The sequence below is a fragment of the Rhamphochromis sp. 'chilingali' genome, assembly GCF_963969265.1.
Source record: "Rhamphochromis sp. 'chilingali' genome assembly, chromosome: 13".
In the NCBI taxonomy this organism is placed as follows: domain Eukaryota; kingdom Metazoa; phylum Chordata; class Actinopteri; order Cichliformes; family Cichlidae; genus Rhamphochromis; species Rhamphochromis sp. 'chilingali'.
The window spans coordinates 13500566-13522585 of NC_137940.1; the positions used below are offsets into that span (position 1 = coordinate 13500566).

A 22020-nucleotide genomic window follows, 5' to 3' on the forward strand; every position below is an offset into this window, starting at 1 on the left:
ACTACAAATTAAATTTCTTTCAATTATTGTTTTTTAATGTCACAATTCCAACCCTGCTCCTTTTTCTGGGCCTGGACCGGCAAAAGTGACCTGAAATAGGCACTCTGGTGGAGTTACTGTGTGTGTGAGAGTGTGTGTTTATAAGTAGTTTTAAACCTTGTGATCCACAAAACAGCATAAGAGTAAAAGAAGAACAGACTGCGTTACAGTCAGTGCGGGAGCAGCGGCTTCGCTCATGCGCGATTCATTTGCCGTTTGGACACACAGGTGTGAACGTCTCCTGCCCTGATAGCAGCTGGGGAGGACTATCCTCCGCCTGTGAGCGCTTTGGCACGGGTGAGGTGCTCACGGCAACACCGCTGCTTGTTGAGAGTAAGAGCGATACGCGTTTTCATGTCAAAAAGTCGTCATAAATAAGTCTCCAATACCACCAGAAAAAGTCGCCAGATTTGTCGCTAGTTGCTTTTTAGAAAAAAAGTCGCTAAGGTGATCTGAAAACTCGCTAAATATAGCGACAAAGTCGCTAAGTTGGCAACACTGCTGGTGACACAAGTGGCTGTAGCTGCTAGCTGCCTGCTAGGCTTCTCCTCAGCTAGCTGGAGTTCCTGAACTGGACCTGTGGACTAGGGCTGGGTATCGTCACTGATTTCTAGAATCGATTCAATTCCGATTCACAAGGTCCCGAATTGATCCACGATTCGATTTAATTCGATTCGATTTAATTCGATTCGATTCAATTCGATTTGAATCTGGGAAATTTTGACAGTCAGAAATATTATAATTCAGATCAGTACATTTACATATTTTTGTATCTATAAAAAGGAAGCTGACACACGCAAGACTTTATCAAAAGTGTGTGCATCACAGCAGATGCCTTTAAAGGCATCTGCTGTGATGCACAGAAACACAGAAAAACATGAAGGTGATTTTCCTGGCCTGGGATTTTATAAAAATATTCTGCAGTACATCATAAACGAAAGAAATCCATTAATCAATAAATGAACATTACCTCTGAAGTTACAGCGGTTTTATTAGAGACACAGTTAAGTGTTTTGCATTTTGCATAATTTTAAAAAGTTTAAATTTGTTCAGTATTGAACGGCAGAAATTAGGTTTTCTTTTTGGAAGTATATAAAACGGAAAGAAAAAAAACGTCGGCCGACAGCGCTGTAAACAACAGCAGACTTGTGCGTAACAAGCAAGCGAATAATGAAGAAAAACTGTTCTTGAAGTACAGAGAGAGAGAGCTGTGCATCGTGGTCGAAGCAAAACAGTAAAAGTAAGAGTGAATATATGACGATGTTTATGTGAAGCGTAGTTTGGATCTTCTTTTGCTGCTGGTTCGGTCAATATTGTTTGGAGAGACATCAAACTAACAGCTTTAGAATCAGCGCATAAAGGGTGTGAACACAAAGCGCGGACCCGCCGACAGATCAGAATCAGCGAGCTGTCGGCTTTCAGCCCCGACTGTGAGAAAGGCGACATCTGACTGATTCTGATCCGCGGGTTGCGCTGTGTGTGCAGAATCCATGTTCCTGCTCTCATTTACTGTCTTAGCTGTTTGGTGGTTGTTGAAATTTTGTGAGGTTTCACCAGAGATTCTGGCATTTCGGGCAAAATAAATTTATATTAAAAAATCGATTCAGGATTTTAATGAATCGATTTCACGTTATCCAAGCCAGAATCGATTTTAATCGATAAATCGATTATAAAAACCCACCCCTACTGTGGACCACATTTGTGCTGTTGGAGCTCTTGCTAATAGTTTTTACATTAAATCGCAGCTTCCACAGGTCCAGTAAACATCAGAACAAATGCTAAACAGGCTTTTTGACTTCGAGGTCTGCAACTGGTTTTTGTGGTTCACTGAAGTCCAAATCAACAGGAAACCTAGTTGCCAGTTTGTGGCCTCTAGAGCTCTGACCTCAGCTTCTTTCAGCTCATACGGGATGAACTGGACTCGAACTGGGACCTCATCTTCTGCCTTCAGTGGTCACTAACACTCCTGGAGCCATGTCGGAGCACAGGCTGTCATAGCTTAAATCAAACAGACTTTTAGGATGTGCTGACATCCTCTCTGACTTTTACTTGTAGACAGCAAACTGAGCTGTCCTTAAAATCCTTTGACAACAAAGAATCAAAGAAATATCGTGTACTAGCTTATATAGATTAGAAAAACGGCGTAAGCAGAGGGAGATCATGTTACCTGGAACCTGTTCCTCTTTGGAACATGACCCACCTTGTCTTACTGTTAACAAATGAACCTCTTATTAGTAATATGAGGGTGAAACCACTCGTGCCTTGACAAGATGAAAGTGACTCATGACCACAGCGCTGTGTCCGTTTCAGGCGAGAAGAATCGAGGAAGCTTCGTGCTTTAATGCAGAAATGCACATGAAACATTGTCGTGTGTGTTTTGAGAAAAAGCATCTCGTGGAACACTTCATTATGTGTTTGTTTGTTGACAAGGCCAGGCAAGTCAGGAATGTGCCCACTTCATTAGCATTTTGCAACAGCAAATTCCTCAAATGGCTGTAGGCTGTTGATGATTCAAAAAGTGATATGATGCGATTGTGTATTTTATATTCTTGATATACACAAAGCACTCACCAAGATGTATGATATTTTTCTTACTATTAACAAATTTACATGAAAAAGAGTCCAACACCTGAGACCAACTTTTATATGAAATCTGTCTTGGGTAGCACATTCTCAGTCTCAGAGCCTGAGACTGAATTATTACGTCTATCGAGACGGGAACGATACACTGTGTAAAGGAAGGATGCAGCCAAAAGCCCAGCTTTGAAGCCTTAATGTGTTTTGGCCGTTGCCATGTTGGCTTTTTGGAGGCAGGAGTGACTGTATGTGGATGAGAGGTTGGAATGCCAAGGCTCCACCGACCTTGTTATCAAGCTGAATCCACAGACTCAGTGGGAATGTCACACAGACACAGATACCTGCTAATTACCCCTCAGTAACATACAAACAAAAATTCTCAAACTTTTTTCTCATTGGCATTTCTGAAATAGTTCTCAGAAATTTGCGATGTCTGAATTAAAAAGCAAGTGAAACTAGTCCACATTCAAAAAAGAAGAGACGTAAAAATGTGATGTGAATCCTGCGAAAAAGGAATGAACGGCCCCTGACGCAGAAGCAGCTGTTTGTCCTCGTGTGGTTTTGACAGGCGTCCTGGATGGCTGAGTGAAAACAGGCGGTGGGGAGGGACGAGGCTTTAGCCGTGATTCCCACATCTGCACTAATGACAGGAACACACTTTCTAACGTTCCCACCTGTCCCTCCCAGCAGGGCTTGTTTGCTCTGTCATAAAAGGACTCGATGACGCTCAGTGGGGCCTCTTTTGCAGCACTTACGACCCCCTCCTCTGTCTGCAGCTCCCACACCTCTTTTGGTTGGAGACACAGAGACTTGTATTTTCCCAGCCTGTTGCTGTGTGTCTAGGACGCTTCTCCCAGCAGCTGCAGACACTTAAACACGCTGATTCAGCAAACTGTCAGCCGCGGTTTCCCTCGCGGTGTCTGATAATCACCTGTCACACAGTTCAGAGGCCGACTGAGCTCAGGCGGATGCGGCGGAAGCATCTGATTGGCTGTGAGTGACCCCTCCTCCCAGTGATCAGTCAGTGTTGTGCTCTGAGTGTAAGGTGACCCAAATTGCTAATTTCCAACTGTAGAGCAGCTTTGGATGACAAAATAGTGGTTTTGTCTTTCAACAGTAAATTCCACTGGTCCTGTAATGTGACACAGGTGCTTCCCGTATCTCCCAGCCATGCTGAAGGTGATGCCCTCCCCTTATGAGCAGCCGCTCTATGCTTCTGTCTCCTGTTGGTTATTTTGAGTTTATGGGCCTCCAGTTTTTTCCTGTTCTGCCAGCATCAGTACCGACAGCTCCAGTTTCTGTGAGAAAACGATCGAGTCCGGACGCCCCAGCCTTTGCCTGGTGGCAGCGGGATGGGCTCCAGCCCCCGCCCCCACGACATTGAAGTGGAGAGCGGAAGGAAATGGAGGTTTTTTAATGTCTTCTGAAAGTTTATTCTTGATATTAAACAATGCAAAAAAAATGGATGCTGTTTCTTTTTTTAGACAAACAGAAGAAAGTCCTTTGCAAAGCTCCTCGATGCGATCTCTGTCGTGTTGAAGGCGGCTTGTTCTCTGCTTCAGAAGTTTATCACGCGATCCATCGCTCACTCTGTCCCTGTTTGATATCTGTATCAGTCTTTATTCAGGTCGACTTCACCTCAGCACTGCATCACACCGCCATCATCATCATCATCTTTTTTTTAGCTGTTTGTTGTAATTTTTTATAGCGACATAAACAAACATTGAGTGACCCTCAAAAACAAAAACAACAGAAACAACATCAAGAGCTGTAAAATACAATGTGTTTTCTTCTGTTACTACTCAGGGACACCCGCCTCCATTCCCAACCGCCACAACACACACACACACAAAAACTCCCAACTCTGTTTGTTTATGTGTAACCTGCACTCTCACTTCCTGCTAACAGCACCTGTGTTTGGTGTGTGTGTTTGTGTTTGCAGGTGTTATCAGCACTGTCTCAGCTTTGGATCGAGAGGATAAACCGGAGCACAGTATTGAGGTGAGACTCTGATAAACAACATTTTCTCTTCCCATCAGATCGATGCAGAAACAGGAACACAAATCCAGCTCTGCTGTGAATCGCCGACGTTCCCATAAATCCAGAATACACAGCAGTGCTCGCTGCTTTACTGACACGGGTAACGAGCACCAAACGTGACGTCAGTGTGGAAGCTGCTCTTTTTTTAATGCTATAATTTTAGTGATCGTTCAGTCGATCGCTGACCTGTGAGTCAGGAAATAGCACAACCCCCCCACACATAACGATTTTTTCGAGAAAGTTTTCAGACGAACAAATAAAAGTGAAAAAGGTTTTTTTGCCCCGTCCGAATGTGTTGTGATCATTATTATTTATTTATTTCCAATATTTTTTTTTAAAGGCCAATAGTTCATCTTTTAGTGTGTCTCTGTTGGTTTGTGTTGTTGGCTCATGTTAAATATTTAAGATATATATGGTTAAAAAAATGCATGGCATAAATGAACCGTGTAACTAAGAGTGCATGAGGCTGAGAGTATGAAAACTGGAATTCTTCCTCAGGGAAACAAGCTTTACTTCAGTTGGAAGCTCCACTTTAAAACTTCCACAGAAATGGGAATCAGTGCACAGTCATTACATTTAATTATGTTGTTGTTATGTGGACAATCGGAGGTGTGTAATGAGATAAAAGCAGAAAGAAAAGGCATGTGACTGGTAACATTTAGATGCTGGTTCAGATATTTCAACATCAGAAAATCAAACCACATTTCTGGCTACCGACTAAAAGAAATGTATCTCAGCTGCTTGGAAATTAATCTTCCTTAACTGGTGTGACATTTCAGGACAGACCCAAAGTTTCAGAGATTTGAGCCGTCCATCTGAGACCATTTTTATTTTTTCTGATATTATCTATTCAAATCAGTTTTATGTATAGAGCTCCAAATTAGAACAACAGCCTTCTCAGCCTTCTCCATTTTTTTGTAATGATACTACAGAGAAAACAACAACAGGCAGATAACTCCCCTATGAGCAAGCGCTTTGGCGACAGCGGGAAGGAAAAACTCCCTTTTAACAGGAAGAAACCTCCAACAGAACCAGGCTCAGGGAGGGTCAGACGGGTTGGGTGTGAGGGGAGGAAGGTGGGACAAAGACAAGCTGAGGAACAGAGCCAGAGATGAATAATAACTAAATAATAAGACAGGTGCATGACCACATGGAGAACATCTCCACCCCAACCTCCCCCACTCCTAATAAAGGAAAACTCTTAGCAGCAACACAAAAATACCCCCGCCTCCAGCAATCTTTGTCGTAGCTTTAAAACCCCAAGAAATTCATTTAGTGGTTTAAAATTAAGTCAAAGTAAATATAAAGATCAATCGTGCTTTTATTATGCTGATGTTGACCCTCCAACTCTTTTTCACCTTCAGGTTATCGTGTCGGATAACGGATCTCCGGCTCTGAGCTCCACCGCCACCGTTGTGATCCAGGTTCTAGATGCCAACGACAACCCTCCCAAGTTCATGGAAAAACGTTTTGACGTCAAGCTGCCTGAACGGCGTCACGACGGTGGCAAACAGGAAGTCTGCAGGATACTCGCTCAGGATAACGACGAGGGCCCGAACGCGGCAGTAACCTACAGTCTGCAGGAAAACGTGGACGAGCAGTTTGAAATCGACCCAGTGACGGGCGTGGTCACATCGCACGGCGACTTCTTGCCCGAAAGCTACAATATTCTCACAGTAGGTGCTGCAGAAATTTTCACCACAGCAAGTTTACTTGTCCCGTCAACGTTTCATACGGCTGATGAATCTGAAGCTGTTACAAACCTGTTGTTAACGCAGTGTTTACTCATTGGATGAATTTACTGCATGTATGATTATTTTATCAAGCTCAATTTTTCCGATGTTTTGTGATGCAAACAGATCTGACCAATCAGACCACTGCATTTGGCAATAAGTGCACTCACAATACGGAAATAGTAAAATAATCGTAGGTTACCTCTGCTCCGGCTCAGTCGGCTCTCTGAACGGATTATTACGTTTCCTCAGATGTGTTTCCACCTCTGACATCCTTAAATCAGGACGTCAGGATCTCATCATCACTTTTTTTCACCGTTGTTATTTAAGGATTTTTTTTACACACACTTGCGATTTGTGTCCCAAAAATTAGGAATTTCATGTCTTTTTTATTTTTCAGAATGCGCTCGTTGTGCAACACCTTCAGTCTGTCAGCATCTATGTGTTGATCCTGACTCAGTCAGAGCGCCCCCTAGAGTCAAAATGACATAAGCAGTATGCGATTGTTATTGTATGTGGCACGACTGTTACCATAGTTACCATAGGTAACCAGTGAGTCCAGGCCCTCAGCTGTTAGTTCATCTGACGCGGCGACATGAGTGACGGTGTAATCGTCATTTTTGGTGAATCTGAAGAAAACATCTGGACGTGAGCTGGAAGTGTTTTCAGTTACCTGCTGGACTGGATGTGCAGGTGTGTCACAGCTTCCTGTTTAGTTTCTCTGTTTATTCCAGATTAAAGCTACAGACCAGGGCAGCCCGTCCTATTCATCCACCGCTCGACTCAACATCGAGTGGATCGCCCTCCCGCCTGCCTCTGCGGAACCAATCGTGTTCGTCGAGCCACACATCAACTTTGCTGTCATAGAAACAGACCGCGTCGCTCAGATGGTGGGCGTCATCTTGACGGAGCCGCATCGGGAGAAGTGGTTCGATATCGTGGGTGAGTGGAACCACACACACACTCTGAGGTTTGACCTTTGATGGAAGCCGAGCATCACACAAATGGCTGTAATGACCTTGAAAGTAAGACAAATGATGGGGAGAAGTGCTGCTTGCATTCACGCCTGCAGAGCGCCCACTTCCACAAAGAAAACAAATTAGAGGAATCACCTGCATCAGAGCTGGCTGAGCTCATAGTAATGATTCAGAGTTTCTCCGTCTCCGCTCCTCCCGCTAAACTCTGCGGCCATGGAAATGATATTTGACGTTCGGCATATTTCCACTTAGCCCAGAGTGCTGACTCGGAGAGTCACAGCTAACAGGGTCTCATCATTTTACAATCAATCCTCATGAGTTTCCAGATGAGCTGAAGTAGTGTGATTTTCTTAAGGTCAACCAATATAATGCAGCCCGTGCAGGACGAGAGCACCGGAGGAGGGAAATGTTTAGATGTTGGTGATTTATGTAATTTTCCTAAATGTGCCTGCTCGGCTTCAGCCAGAAGTGCCCCAGAAGTGTGTCGGCTTCACTGAAAGGCCGACATTCCCATGCGACATAACTCGACCCGCATGAGCAGAAAAGTGAGCGAGCGGGTTCATTGCTTGAAAAACTCAGAGTGACAGTCGAACCGAACCTGACTCAAGAGATCCAGTCACGACGTTTATTACTACAGTCATGTTATTACAATAAAGAAAATTGATGCAGGCGTTTTTTTTACGTGAAAACATTTGATTGATAACTGAGGCATGGTGAACTGGTCCCAGAGCCGTGACCTGTGTTCACTCAGCGAGATGAGAGACCCCGGAGCGAGGCATCTGTGGGATAATGTTTTCAGCTTCTCCCTCTTCTCTTGATCGCCGATGTTCAGGGTTTATTTCATCGATCAATACAAAGATTGCATGAATGATTCCAGCAGGTGGCGAGGTGTCAGCTCCAGTGTTGGCATGGCTTTTATCTCGTGTGTGTGTTTGTCAGATGTTTGTGATGACACTGCAGCTGGATGTCATCACCAGGGGCCAGTGTTAGAGATGGTGTGGGGTCAGGTTTACGTCATCAGTCCTTCAGATGAGCTGCTGCAGTGAGGACAGAAGTCAGAATGTAGAAAGATTTTCCTGGTGATTAAATCAAACAAAGTCTGTGCTTCTCAGTTTTCCCCCTCCTTTTGTGCTGGACTTCCACCAATCAGCAGCTTACTTTCAATTCAACCTGTGTGTTTTCTGTTTAAAAAATCCCAGGAGTTAGATGTGACTCAGAAGGACAGATTCATCCTCCCTTTTCTGATTCGTCAGTCATGTAATCACTGAATAAACATGTGAAATTATGCTGTTACATACTGACATTTGCCTGGCGGCATCTCAGGCTTCTGTCTGTGCACAAGTGAAAAATCTGCAGTGCTTTCAGAAAACAGGTAGAAAAACTAGCAGCGGATAAATAATGCAAAAGGCCGGCGCTGCCTGAAGAGGGGGAAAGGATGGAGGAGAGGAAAAAAAGGTCTTGGTGTCAGCGGTATCAGCAGGACGTTTCTCTCTGTGAGCAGGACACAGCAGAGCTCCTCTCATCACCTGCCAGATCCCCACTGCAGGGACAACTGGCCTTTCCTCCTCTGCCTCCTCCCTCCTCTCAGGAGGCCGCCACGGACAGCTCTACAGAAATCCATGAGAGGCATGACATCACATTCAAGTGGAAGTCATCGCTGGCTGTTCCCTTTGAGGCTTGCAGGAAAACACATCAGGGTTTTGCCAAGTGCTTCCTGCCAGGCGGGGCGACGCGTGCAGAGAAAGACCGAGCTTCCTCCTGCTCGGCTGGCTGCACCGAGCTCGGTCTGAGCCAGAGCCCGGGCGTGACCCTGTGCGTCCCAGAGGAGGCGCTCGGGTCTGCTCATTCTCACATTTATTGTGATGGAGGAGCTTGTACACACAAATTCAAATTGTAAGAGTCATTTTGTCTGAAAAAAACTGATAATCTTTATAATCTTCACCCTGTGCCTCCTCCTCCTCCTGTGTTTGCAGGGTTCCATCTTCTTCTCTTATTTTACTGTTTGGCACATGGGTGCTGATATCTGATGGGACTCTCTCAGACAGATATCATCAGGTATTTATTCCTCTGATTTGCCCTCCCCCCATCAGATGTCTATCGCCGTGCTGTGTTAAGGGCCAAGTGGAAACGGCAGCAGTGGGATGTTGGCTAGCAGGCGAGGAATGCAACCCGGCTGTTTGTGGATGGATGTGGCGCCCTGCAGGTTCACTGGGCACTGATCTGAGATCTGGGTCCTGGATCGGGTCCCAGAGGGGTGCATTAGGATGAGGCTCCAGCTTCTGTTCAGACAGAGCAGTTTATAAAATGTTTATCCCGAAAGGTGACATTTAACCCAAGACATGTTTCACTGATCAGACTTAGGAGGAATGAAAAAAGAAAACCACATATGCAGTAAAAATCCAGTCATGTCATGTTAGAGGTTAAAGGTGTGCTCACACAGCTGTTAGCGGCTTATTGTCGATGCTTTTGCAGGATTTAAGTCTGAAATAAATCGTGCACATGTGATTTACTACTTTGCTCCTGATGTGGTTTTAAGCTTTAAGCTACGAGTGTTCATTGTTTTTGGAGTGACAGACGTCATCAGAACAAGCTCAGGTCTTGCTCTGTCCTGCAGGTGAAGACTTCACCCACATGTTTCTGAGCACAGATGATAATTTGGGCTGAAGTTGATGTGCAGTGTGGGCGGGAGGACGTGTCTGCAGGAGGTTGTTTTACAGCAAGCAGAGCGCTGTGCGCAGAGATGAAGGAAACTGTAGAGCACAAACAGCTCAGCAGTTCTCTGCAGGATCACGTCAGGTACACAAACAGAGACGTTTGCAGCAGTGAGATTACGTTAGTTTAAAGTCTGAATATGAACGTTAATAAAGACGTACAGCCGGCAGAGCGACAGCTTCATTTAGTTACAGTAACTTCGGCAACACGCAGCTCGTTCTGGTCTTAAAACATCTGATTTTAATGCGTGTTGATGTTCATGAACGGAGGAACTCCTCACTGATGCCTTTGCTTCAGCGGCCTGCTGCTCACAGTCACGTGTTGGTGAGCTGTTGAGCTTTAACTCTGCCGATAACGACGCTTCTCTCATTGTGTGTTTGCGTGCTCCTGTAAGTCATGAATCTGATTTGCTGTATGTCTGCGGCGCCGCAGGAGTGAAGACAGTCCATCTTCGTTTTCTGACCCTCGGCCAGTGACTCGCGGCGCGCAGCAGGAGATGTGAGAAAATGAGCTTTTCCTGGTGGGGTAGCTGACCTGACCCCCTCTGCGGCGGCTCGGCCAGGTCAGGAGAACAAGGAAGCTGGCGGCCGAGTTGAGAAATGAAAACTTCCAGGTTTGTGCCTGGGAACAGTTAGACGGGGGAAGCGCAGCAGGACGTCTGTTGCCGGTCATGTTAACTCTTCCTCCTCGATTCGCCCTGAATAGGCGGTGGCTGCAGCTCTGCCGCAGTGCCCACAGGCAGTCATTACTCAGACATTTGTATGGTGATGTAGGGATGACATATCAACTACCACTGAGGCCCTGCAGGACGTTCAGAAGCAGGCTTACCTGTCCAACACTTCACACCTGAAACACAGGAAAGGAAGACACACAGAGACATTCGCATGTCATGTGTTAAATCTTTGCTTTCTGAACAGAGAGGCAGGGCTCAGATGTAAGAAGTTCAGGTGTTACTCACCAGTCTGACATGCTACCCAGAATGCACGTGTGAAGTTTCAGCGCTGGTTTGTCTCCACTACGTCACAGACGTGAAACTGCTTCAATTCGTTCAGACCGATGGATCCATCGGTCTGAACAAGAGCAGATTTAGTCTTTAGTTTGGTCTTGGAGGGCTGGGGTGGGATTTGGGAGGTCTGCAGTACTAATGAGATATAAGGGCTCAAAATCCTAGAAAAAAAGCTTGGCCTTCCGGCCACTGGCACCTTGCCCTGGTCGACATTCACAGGTTATGTAGACGGAGATAAATTCCTGAGATGAAGCTCTTTTTCTTCTGTGGGTCATTCTTTTCTTAAAAAAGCCTCCAGTGTCCGCAGGGATCATATCATTTTTTTCCCTGGAGACGATCAGTAAAGTGAATTGCTTGACCCGATTATCTATCGATCAGGAACAAACGCCAATGAGAGACTGTGTGTGTGCGATGAAGAAGTAAAAAAGAACAAGAGGACATCGAAGGCTTAGTGCAAAAATAACACTGCACTGCCTCGCTCATCATGTTACACAGTAATATCAGTGTGTGTGTGTGTGCGTGCATGCATGTGAAACGAGGATATCGTAATAAACACCATCTGGCTGAGCAGGCATGAGGCTTACCTTTCTCACGTACATCCACAGAACCTGCTGAGAAAGAGAGACAGAGAAGGAAGGAAGGATAAAAGGGAGGAAGTGTATGAAAAGAGCAATAAACAGATGGTGGGAGGGGCTCAGTGAGCAAATGCACAGGTACATCACTGTATGTGTCATAGTTCAGTGATTTGTGACAAAAAAAGTCAAGAAAACTCATTGGATAACCACGGACAATGGGATTCAGGTGCACAGATTAGAAGGACAAACACGCTAAAGTTTCCTCTTCACCGCAGAGTAACCATCAATGCTACAGCTCATAAGGTTCATACAGAGTTAAACCCTTAAATATCTGGTCTGTGTTCCTCTGTAAAATCAAAAGATAAAGATGGGACTGAAGTGCAGTTTAGTAGCTTTTCACTCCAACTCACAGAATGAGGCCCCAAAAGACATTAATACCAGTGAAGAACTCTGTCGTTAGGCTGAAAAGGGGCAAAATAAAACTCCTGGAGATACTCGAACTGAACGGTGTTGGTGTGAAAGCAGTCCAGTCTGAGAGGAATTTTATTCCCTTCAGCCTATTGTCAATGGCTATGTGTCTGTGACATCGAACACCAGGAGGAAGAGAGATGAAGGTTAATTATAGACGCCCCCTTACTGTTCTCGTGGTGCATGAAAAGATGGAAAGCTGTGATTGGTCACAGCTGTAGTGTGCCATATATCCGTGTCATGTTCCAGCAATAATCAGCTGATTGTGTCCTTTTTACCCTGGGAGGGTGCTGCCATTGCCCGCAGGGTGGATGGGTGGAGGTACACCTACTAAAAGTCTTTTTGATGGGTTTAAAGTTTTCGGACAAGTTTTCTGAAAGTCTTGTGGACACGATATCTCAAGAAATAGGTGACCTAGTGTTTTCAGATTTGGCTGCAGCTCATTAGGTGCAGCAATGCATCAGTTCATTGGTGCTTCCAACCCTGGCTGCTTCAGTTTGCCTGCCAAAGTATCCTGGGGAGAGATTGTGAACCCTGAGTTGTATGTGAGTGTTAGATAGAAAGAACAAAGTGCTTCTGTGAATGAGGCAAGCTTGGAGTGCTGCGGTGGAGTAGAGAAGCACATAAGAACCCTCCTTTAACTGTTTACCGAACCAGAGGTGATACTACAAAGTAATCAACTGGGAATACTTGGAATGGTGTTATTTGAGCAACACATTATCCTTCTAGCTTCGTGATTATGATGAGGAAATGGTTTCACAATCCTATCTTCGTTATAAACAGACACACAGTGTTTCAGCCTCTAATCCTTTATCTGTAAGTAAGACTGAACTCTGTGGATCATATTTCATGCCTCAGACCATGAGCCACTGCAGCACATCCAGCTGTTTTCCGGCGTGGACGCGAGAGCAGACGAACCAGTTTCTGCTCTGTTTGAACTTGAAACAAGCTTCAGTTTAAGCAAACCAAAGGTCACCATCAAAGGGAAGCGATGCATCGGAAAGGTTCACATGTTTAGTATCGAACTGCATGCTGCTCCACAAATCCAACATCTACCGCTGCTGTTGACAGGAAACAAACAGAGATCTCGGACAAGTGGTGCAGACAGGTGAGTGGCTCAGTGGGCCAATAAGAAGGCGTCACAGAGTTGTGCTGTGGACTCTGGTATGAGTCTGTGTGTCCCGCCTTACCAGCGCAAGAGTGTCTGACACACATTTGTTTCAAGTAGAAAGTGACCCGCTCTGCACGCTGCCTCAGTGTGGGTCACATGATGTCATCATAATGGTGATATCATAATGGTTCATAACTGGCTGTATGTGTAATTACATGTAAATGAAAAGCAGCAGCACCAACCCTGAATGCCCCCCCAGAAATTATTGTTAACACAGATTGCAAAGTGAATCTGTGTTAACGATGCCAATAATCGTCACAATCAGCCTAACTGGTAATAACTCAAACCTGTCCCCCTCTCGTCTCTCAGGTGGGGATGAGCAAAAAGACTTTGACATCCAGAAGAACACTGGGAGGCTCTCCATCGCCCGCCAGCTCGATGCGGCCCGGCGCTCCATCTACAACCTGACTGTGCGGGTCACAGATGGGCACCACAGCGCCATCACACAGGTTAGGAACACAAGTGTCTTCTTCTTAACTAATAAACAGATGTTTCAGCGCGCAGATAACAGCAGCACTTAGTGTTGGTGTGTGGACAGAGGAGATGAGATGGTGAATAAAATAAAGGTTGTTCCACTCATTACCAACGGCTGGAGGGCAGAATTCGATTGTTTTTACCTGCCTGTGTTTGAAACAAGTGACGACCTTTGTCTTTTCTGTTTACGGCTATTAGATATTTATATATTTTGATGTTTAGCATCAGGAAATCCTGAGACTAAATCTGCCTCATCGCACTCACATCACACATTTGGAAGCTGTTTGCGAGAAAGAGATAATGAGGCCAGCTAATTATTAGGCTCAGTTAGGCCTGCAAAGTTTTTAGTTTCATTATAATTATAAAAGTATACTGTTAAAAAGTTACACTTCGAAACACATCAGCTCTCAACAACTTCTGCTGAATATCTGTACTGAGGAACCAAAGGAGCCACATTGATCAGCTTACAGAATTCACCCCAAACATCATATGTGGGTGTTTTTGGGGGTTGTCTCCTTGTTACCCCTGGTCTTAATTTCATTAACACCCAGTTTAACAGCCCCCTCTGATACCTGATGCTGTACTTTGTGAGGAACATGACACTTTTGGCTGATACTGAATTAACAGTTTGGGTCTGTCGTTTATTTAAAGGGCCAGTTCGTCTCATTTAGTCTTCTAAAAATAATCCTTGTCTGTTAAGGAGGCACTTCACACAAATGGAGTCTGGGCTGACTCACAGTGACAGTAACTCACAGCTGTTTTTCATTTAATGAGACAAATAAAGGACTGAGACAACGAGCCACTTTTCATGTGAATTTATAGATTTCTGTGTTTGTGAAGCCACAGTTTAAACCACTTGTTTAGTCGAACTTAAACAAATACATCAAAGCGTCCAAACGTCATTTTCTCCCTGTTTCTGACATCAGAGGAAACAAACGGCGTGTCTGATGGCAGCACGCTGTGGCAGCAACACATACAAACATCCTACAACTCCATTTGTGTCTTCATTTTCAGTCTCAGGGTTGCTGTAGAATCTAACTCAAGATCCTGCGGGCAGTCACAGATCAGCCGTTTTGAAGCTTGACCTTTCACATTTGATATTGTTCATGCTGAGAATCCATTTTCTCAAACCCTGTGTGTCCCAACTGCAGGTCTACGTCCAGGTGCTGAACATCAATGAGCATCGGCCCGTCTTCCTGGAGCCGCTGTACGAGGTGAGAGAAACGACAGCCCGCTTGCATGTTCTACAAAAAACTGTGCTTTGTTGTGTATCTGACGGACAAACACCAAACCAGTTCCACATCACTGCTTTCCGCTTTCTCCCTTCTCATTCTCCGTTGCCGCCATGCTTTTTTGGCCATGTGCGTATGAAAACAAAGGCACATCTTCTATCGCGATATTTCATTTTCTTATCGTTGCCTAACATTGTACCGGTATTACCATGAACAGTATAATATGGCCCAGCCCTAATGAGAATAGATTCAAGCATACTGGAACCAGTTAGCGTTTGGAGTCCTGATGATGACGTCAGAAAGTGACGTGAACATTTTGAAATGTGTTTAAAATACTTATTCTGTGAGTTTGGATGAAATTTCATCCAATCTGTGGTTTTGGCCCAACAGTGATGGCCCAACTTGCATTTACTTTACATTTTATTTTAGTGTGTTTAAAAAACTCTCACTGCGCTGTTCCTACTGACTAAAATGTCAGGCTTCTCTGGATTCACTCGATAATAGCTGGTTATGAAGTCTCACAGTAAAATGTTTTGGAAGTCCTCTTTCTCTCAGTTGTTTGTCGGTCACAGTAATCAGCCTCCAAATGTTCTCTGTGGGTTTAAGGTGAGGGTTCCTGAGGACACCTCCCCATGGAAGGACATCCTACAGATCAGCGCTCAGGATGGTGACACCAACAGCAAGCTGGTTTACTCCATCCACAGCAGCCTCCACCCGGACAGCACCAAGCTCTTCCACCTGGACCCGAAGAGCGGAGTGCTGGTGATGACGGAGGAGCTGGACTACGAGAAGATCGCCGTTCATACGCTCACCGTCATGGTATTGAAAACTGCTGATTTACTACCACAAACATGTTTATGGAAGAAGAAACTCAGATTGTGTTTTCCATAATGTCCAACAGCATGAACTTTGAATGCTGATGTTAATTAGAATAATAAGATGAAAAATAATCTCTTCGTCTGATCAGAACAGTAAAGTAAGACTTTTATTTGTCTTTATTCAACCCTTCAGTTTCTTTGTTCCTCCAGCAGTTCATTATCTCCTCGCTCGTCTGCAGGTGCGTGACCAGGGGATACCAGTGAAGAGGAACTTTGCAAAGGTGGTGGTTCACGTGGAGGACTGCAACGACCACTCACCGGCTTTCCTCAGCCCTCGCTATGAGGTCGGTGTCTCTAACCTGGCCCACGCGGGCACCGAGGTCCTCCGGGTCAAGGCCCTAGACAAGGACATGGGAAGCAACGCCCACATCAGCTACTCGCTGCACTCTGGTGAGCAGGCCTCTCTTTTTATTCATGGTGCTCCCTTTTCTCATTTTGAAAGCTGGAAACCTCTGAGTGTCAGGCACTTGAAGTGAAAGGTTTAAGGGCACAGCGATGATATCCGAGAAATCGTCTCTGTGTATTCACAGCTGCAGTTTCCTCCTCTTCGATCTTTTCTTACCTCACAGCTGAAGCCTGCTTTCGGCCTGCTCTGTAGGTTTTTCTCTGATGCTTATCGTGTGTGTTCAGAGCGGTTATGAAAATGCGTGACGGAGCATGGCGCTCGACCCGAGTTGCCGCAGTGGAATCCTTTATGCCTGCTTGCTGTGTTTCAGACAGCAGAGAACATCCATCTTTACAAGTGTTCTGTCTCAGATTCAGCTTTCAACACTTCTTTTTTTCTTTAAAAAAATGGGCAGTGGGCAAGATAAATGTCTCCCAGAGGAGCTTCTGCTTAAATCACTGCAGCAGATCCAAGAAAATCCCTCTTTAATTCAAATTCTTTGAAAATCTTCCTAAAAGTAGATCGTGGAAACAAACAAAGGTAATTTCACATTGAATACTTTAGCTTTTGTTCACCCACCTGTTTTTGAAACAGAGGAGTTTATATGAGAGAAGTGTGTTCAATATCTTGATATCTAGATTGATAACAGTCTTAAATTTGTTAAACCTGAATGGCTTTTCCTTTTTTCCTGAGTTTCTAATAATGATCATTTGGATCTGAGTACATCATGGTCGTCTCAGGCAAACTGTTCCATTTAAGAGGAACAGCCAATCAGAAGAAAACTTTCTTAAAGAGGAAGGGGCTAAAAGATCTTGTTTCAGACATCATTTTGAAAGCTCAGTAATAAAAGGCATGGAGCTGATTTGATTTCTTGGATTGCCAACAATGAAAGGTATTTTTGAGGTATTTTACCAGTGGGATATTTTATTTGTGTCAAACTTCCTTTTCTGTGTCCCTGCAGGTAACATCGACAACGTTTTCAACATAGATCCAGACTTGGGATCCATAAGCGTCTCCAAATCTTTGGATCTGCAGCCTCAGGACCTGTTCCACTTGACTGTGAAGGCCACAGATCAGGGTTTTCCTCAGCGCAGCGACCTCTGCTCTGTCCACATCCACGTCCGGGTCTCTGAACAAACCCCACCCACTTTCCTCTCAGATGATTACCTGACGGAGATCAGCGAGCTGAGCGCTATTGGTACTCCCGTTGTCACCGTGTCAGCCTCAAGCCCAGCTGCGGTGCATTATGAGATAGAAAGCGGTAACCGGAACGGAACATTTTACATCAACTCCTACACGGGGTTGATTTCCACACAGGGGCGCCTCGATTATGAGACCTGCGATTCGTACAAGCTGAGAGTTACAGCTTCCACCACAGCTGGAGCCGTGTCCAGGACGGTCGTTCACATCTACGTGGTCGATGAGAATGATAACGCGCCTGTGTTTGAGCAGAGGGAGTACCAGGGGCAAATAGGTGAGTCCGCTCACATAAACAGCATGGTGATGGGAGAAAGAAACACCCCCCTGGTCATTCGGGCCTCGGATTCAGATCGAGATTCAAATTCCTTGCTGACTTATCAAATCCTTGAACCAGAGGCCCTGAAAGTCTTTAGAATAGACTCGAGTATGGGGACCATCTCCTTAATTTCACTGCTGGACTTTGAAACCAAGGCTGAGTATCACTTCACGGTACAGGTGAAGGACTCAGGGGAGCCATCGCTGTATGCGGCAGAGCCGGCCAAGGTCACTGTTCGCATCCTGGACCTGAATGACTGCCCACCACAATTCACTGCCTCTGTGTATGAGTCATCCATCATCCTCCCAGCTGTCAGAGATGCAGAGGTGGTGTGCATCACAGCTTATGATGCTGACTCAGCAGTGTCATACAGCATCACCGAGGGAAATCTTCATAATGCCTTTTCAATTCACCCCAATACCGGACTCATCACTGTGAACAACGTGTCTGACTTCAGGCCGTTTTATCAGCTGCATGTCAAAGCCTTTGACGGCCTCTACAGAGATTTAGCTATTGTCAACGTAAGCGTAACAAACCTAACGGAGAGTGACCTCAGATTTGAGCACAAAGTCTACTCAGCGAGCGTTTCTGAAAACATAAAGACTGTCAAAACTTTAGCAGCGCTCAAAGTCACAGGATGCTTTTTAAACGAACCTCTTTTATACTCTGTCCTAAACCCAGCAGGCAGGTTCACAATCTGCCCAACAGCAGGCCTACTCGAAACCACAGGAGTCCCTTTTGACCGGGAAGAACAAGACGTTTATGACGTTGTGGTTAAAGTGCAGGACATGAGAACCCCACCGAGAACAGCCATCACCAAGGTCAAGGTTTTCATAGATGATGTCAATGACAACTTGCCACAGTTTTTAAACTTGCCTTTTTCAATGATGATTTCCGAAGACGCGGAACCAGGAGATGTTTTGTATCAAGTGACCGCCATCGACAGAGATCTGGGAGAAAACGGAGCCATTGTGTACAATTTGGAGGAAGACTATGGCCTCTTCAGAATAGATCCAGACATTGGCGACGTGTCCCTTCAAAGACCTCTGGATTTTAATGCCCTGAATAAGTACGTACTAACGGTGTCAGCTATAGATGAGGGCGAGCCCAGTCACAGCATCATGGCTCAGCTCAGCATTCAGGTGAGGAATCGAACCAATCCAGTCTTCCAGACTCTTCTGTATCCGCTAAAAGTCCCTGAAGATGTTCCTCCATTCACCACCATCCTGCACGTCCAGGCGAGGAACCCCGAGGGTTACAGGCTCATCTACAATCTTGAAGAGGAAAACGCTTCAAAACACTTTCACATTGATTTCAAAACTGGTGTGCTGACAGTCACCAACCCCCTCGACTATGAGAGCCAGACCATGCATGTGCTGATAGTCAGAGCTACTGACTCAGTGACCGGAGCTTTCTCAGAGGCCTCAATTGAAATAGAAGTGGAGGATGTCAATGATAATGCCCCGGTTTTCTCTAAGCTAATGCACAATGTGAATATCGCGGAGGGGCTCCCAGTTGACACCTCTGTGATCAAGCTTTCTGCCTCTGATAAAGACTCTGGTAGAAATAAAGATTTGACCTTCCACATGGTGAAAACACACGGAGATGAGAGTGATTTCTTTAAAATAAACTCTCAGACTGGGTTGATTGTTACAAAACAGGTGCTGGATTATGAAAGCAGGAAACATTTTAATTTAAAAATCAAAGCCACAGACAATGGGACCATCCCTCTCAGCAGCGAGACTTTTGTGACTATAAATGTCACCGATGTCAACGATAACCCTCCGGACTTTGACAGCTCCCGGTATAAAGCCACACTTGATGAAATGGCAAAGTGTGGCCACATTGTCATCAAAATCCAAGCTTCAGACCCTGATACTGGTGACCTGAATAACCTCAAGTACAAAATTCTCTCAGGGAATGAAGGCCGGTACTTCAATATAAACGAATCCTCGGGTATCATCTCCTTTTCTAATGTCTGCAGGAGGAATCTCGATCCTCACTATAACCTGACTGTGGCGGTTTCTGATGGCGTGTTTCAGAAAACTGCCCCCGTCAGTATCGATATGATAAACAGCAACAGGCACAATCCATACTTCAAGCAGAGCATCTATGAAGCAGAGCTGGCCGAAAACGCAGAGGCGGGAACTCGCGTGATCCGGCTAGCTGCAATCGACCCAGATGATGGGCCGTACGGTAGCGTTGACTACACCATCATAAACAAACTTGCTGATGAGAAATTTGCAATCAGCAAAGATGGGCAGATTGTCACAACTCAGCCACTGGACAGAGAAAACCCCTCCCAGAGGGTCATAGCAATCAAAGTCATGGCTAAAGATGGAGGTGGTAAAGTGGCGTTTTGCACTGTCAAGATTATCCTTACAGATGAGAATGATAATGTACCGCAGTTCAAAGCATCTGAATACCAGGTTTCAATCCAGTCGACAGTTAATAAAGGCTCCCCAGTCATTCAAATCATGGCTTATGACGCAGATGATGGCAAAAATGCAGACGTCACCTACCTGGTGGATGAAGCGGAAGAAGTGACCGAAGACATTATTGAGATAAACCCTTTCACCGGAGTTGTGAGTGTCAAAGAGAGCCTTGTGGGCATGGAGAACAAGATCTTCAACTTCAAAGTCAAGGCTCGTGATGGCAGCCTTCCTTTTTATAACTCCACAGTCCCCGTCCAGGTGAAGGTTGTTCCGCCAGAGGTTCCTCTTCCGAAGTTTTCCGAGCCACTTTACACCTTCTCGGCTGCAGAGGACATTCCCATAGGGACTGAAATCGGCGCTGTGAGGGCGGACTCCGACATGCCCCTCATTTACAGCCTGGTGAATGGGAACACCGTTGAAAGCAACAAAGACAAAGTGTTCAGCTTGGACCAGGAAAGTGGAACTTTGTTGTTGCAGAAGAGCATTGACCACGAAAAGACAAAGTGGTACCAGATAGATGTGATTGCCCAGGGGAATCACAACGGGACGGACGTGGCATCTTTGGTTTCTGTCAGCATTCAAGTCCAGGATGTCAACGACAACCAGCCAGTGTTTGATGCAAGTCCATACAGAGCTTTCCTGGCTGAAAACATGCCTGTTGGAACCACTGTTATTCAGGTGAGACACAGGAAGCTTCATTTGATACCCGTCATGGTTTAAGCAAAGTGTGTATAAAAGTCTGAACTGTTATACACACTGAAAAATGCACTATAAACTCGCCCATCCACTCTAGTTACCAGACTGCAGTGTATTATATGTTCTGTCTGAGAAAGGACTGTTTCCTCTGATATCCTTGGGTAAACAGGGAGTTTCCAGCAGGGATTTTCCTTACCTGTTTTTGTAGCAGATCATCATTAGGTTGCTGAGGATGGTCTTACACCCAACGAAGCTGCTTTAGGCGGAAATATTTACCGAAGGTTCAGGAAAGTTAGACTCTGCTTTCAGTGCAACAACTGCATCATTGCATATATAAATATATTCCACACATGTAGCAATTAAAATTTAATGCTATTCTTCCAGCTGCTCTCACAGCGGATTATTTTCAGATTTCATACTATTCATCTTTTTAAACTAGCCCTTTCAATACATTATTGAAAAATGTAAGGGAAACATCACCTGTGATTTTTGGGCGTAGAGCAGACTGAGTAGAAATGGTGTCATTATTGGTTTGCTCTTTCAATAATAGAGTTGAGCAGCCCAAGAGATTTTAAAGCCACTGGAGTCAAGACAAAGCCAAGGCTTTGTTCTCAATTTTTACAGAGGATGACATTTAGGCACGGATGCAAGACTATCACACTTTGGATACCTTGGTTAGCTTACTTCCCCAGGACTTCTACAGTGTGGAAATCCAAATAATACACCATGTGCTGGAGCAACTGCCCCCTCTAAGAAACAACCAGGACAGGAGTTTGTGAGAATCAAAGTTCCTTAAACTGTTCAACACACAAATGAATCCATGATGTGTTTAGGCTGGTTCATAAGTTCAGAGAAAAGCAGTTGGTGCTTCAAATATAACACATACAACATAGTAAACATGGAGTATTTTTCTACTGGCAGTGCCAAAAAATGCACATTAGCATAGATTCAGATACCTGCTAATCAGTGTTCATTACATCCAAATAAAATGCTAGAATTTCACTGTGCACCAAGCCTGGAGCTCAGACAGAGTACAGTAACCTCCCCACAGACATACCATTGGTCAGATAATGTCATTGAAAAGGCTCCAACAGCACAAAAAAATG

The 22020-nt window shown here is 45.0% G+C and overlaps 1 protein-coding gene across 2 annotated transcripts in view; it reads left to right on the forward strand.

Moving 5' to 3' along the window:
• fat2 (FAT atypical cadherin 2) overlaps window positions 1-22020 on the forward strand; it is a 101466-nt gene that overhangs the window by 24138 nt on the left and 55308 nt on the right. For both annotated transcript variants that reach the window (XM_080901632.1, XM_080901631.1), the window contains 8 exons: window positions 4559-4617; window positions 6021-6332; window positions 7124-7331; window positions 13608-13747; window positions 14924-14986; window positions 15611-15823; window positions 16062-16272; window positions 17229-20896. In XM_080901632.1, the coding sequence (XP_080757758.1) occupies window positions 4559-4617; window positions 6021-6332; window positions 7124-7331; window positions 13608-13747; window positions 14924-14986; window positions 15611-15823; window positions 16062-16272; window positions 17229-20896 (4874 nt within the window). The remainder of the gene's footprint in view (window positions 1-4558; window positions 4618-6020; window positions 6333-7123; window positions 7332-13607; window positions 13748-14923; window positions 14987-15610; window positions 15824-16061; window positions 16273-17228; window positions 20897-22020) is intronic.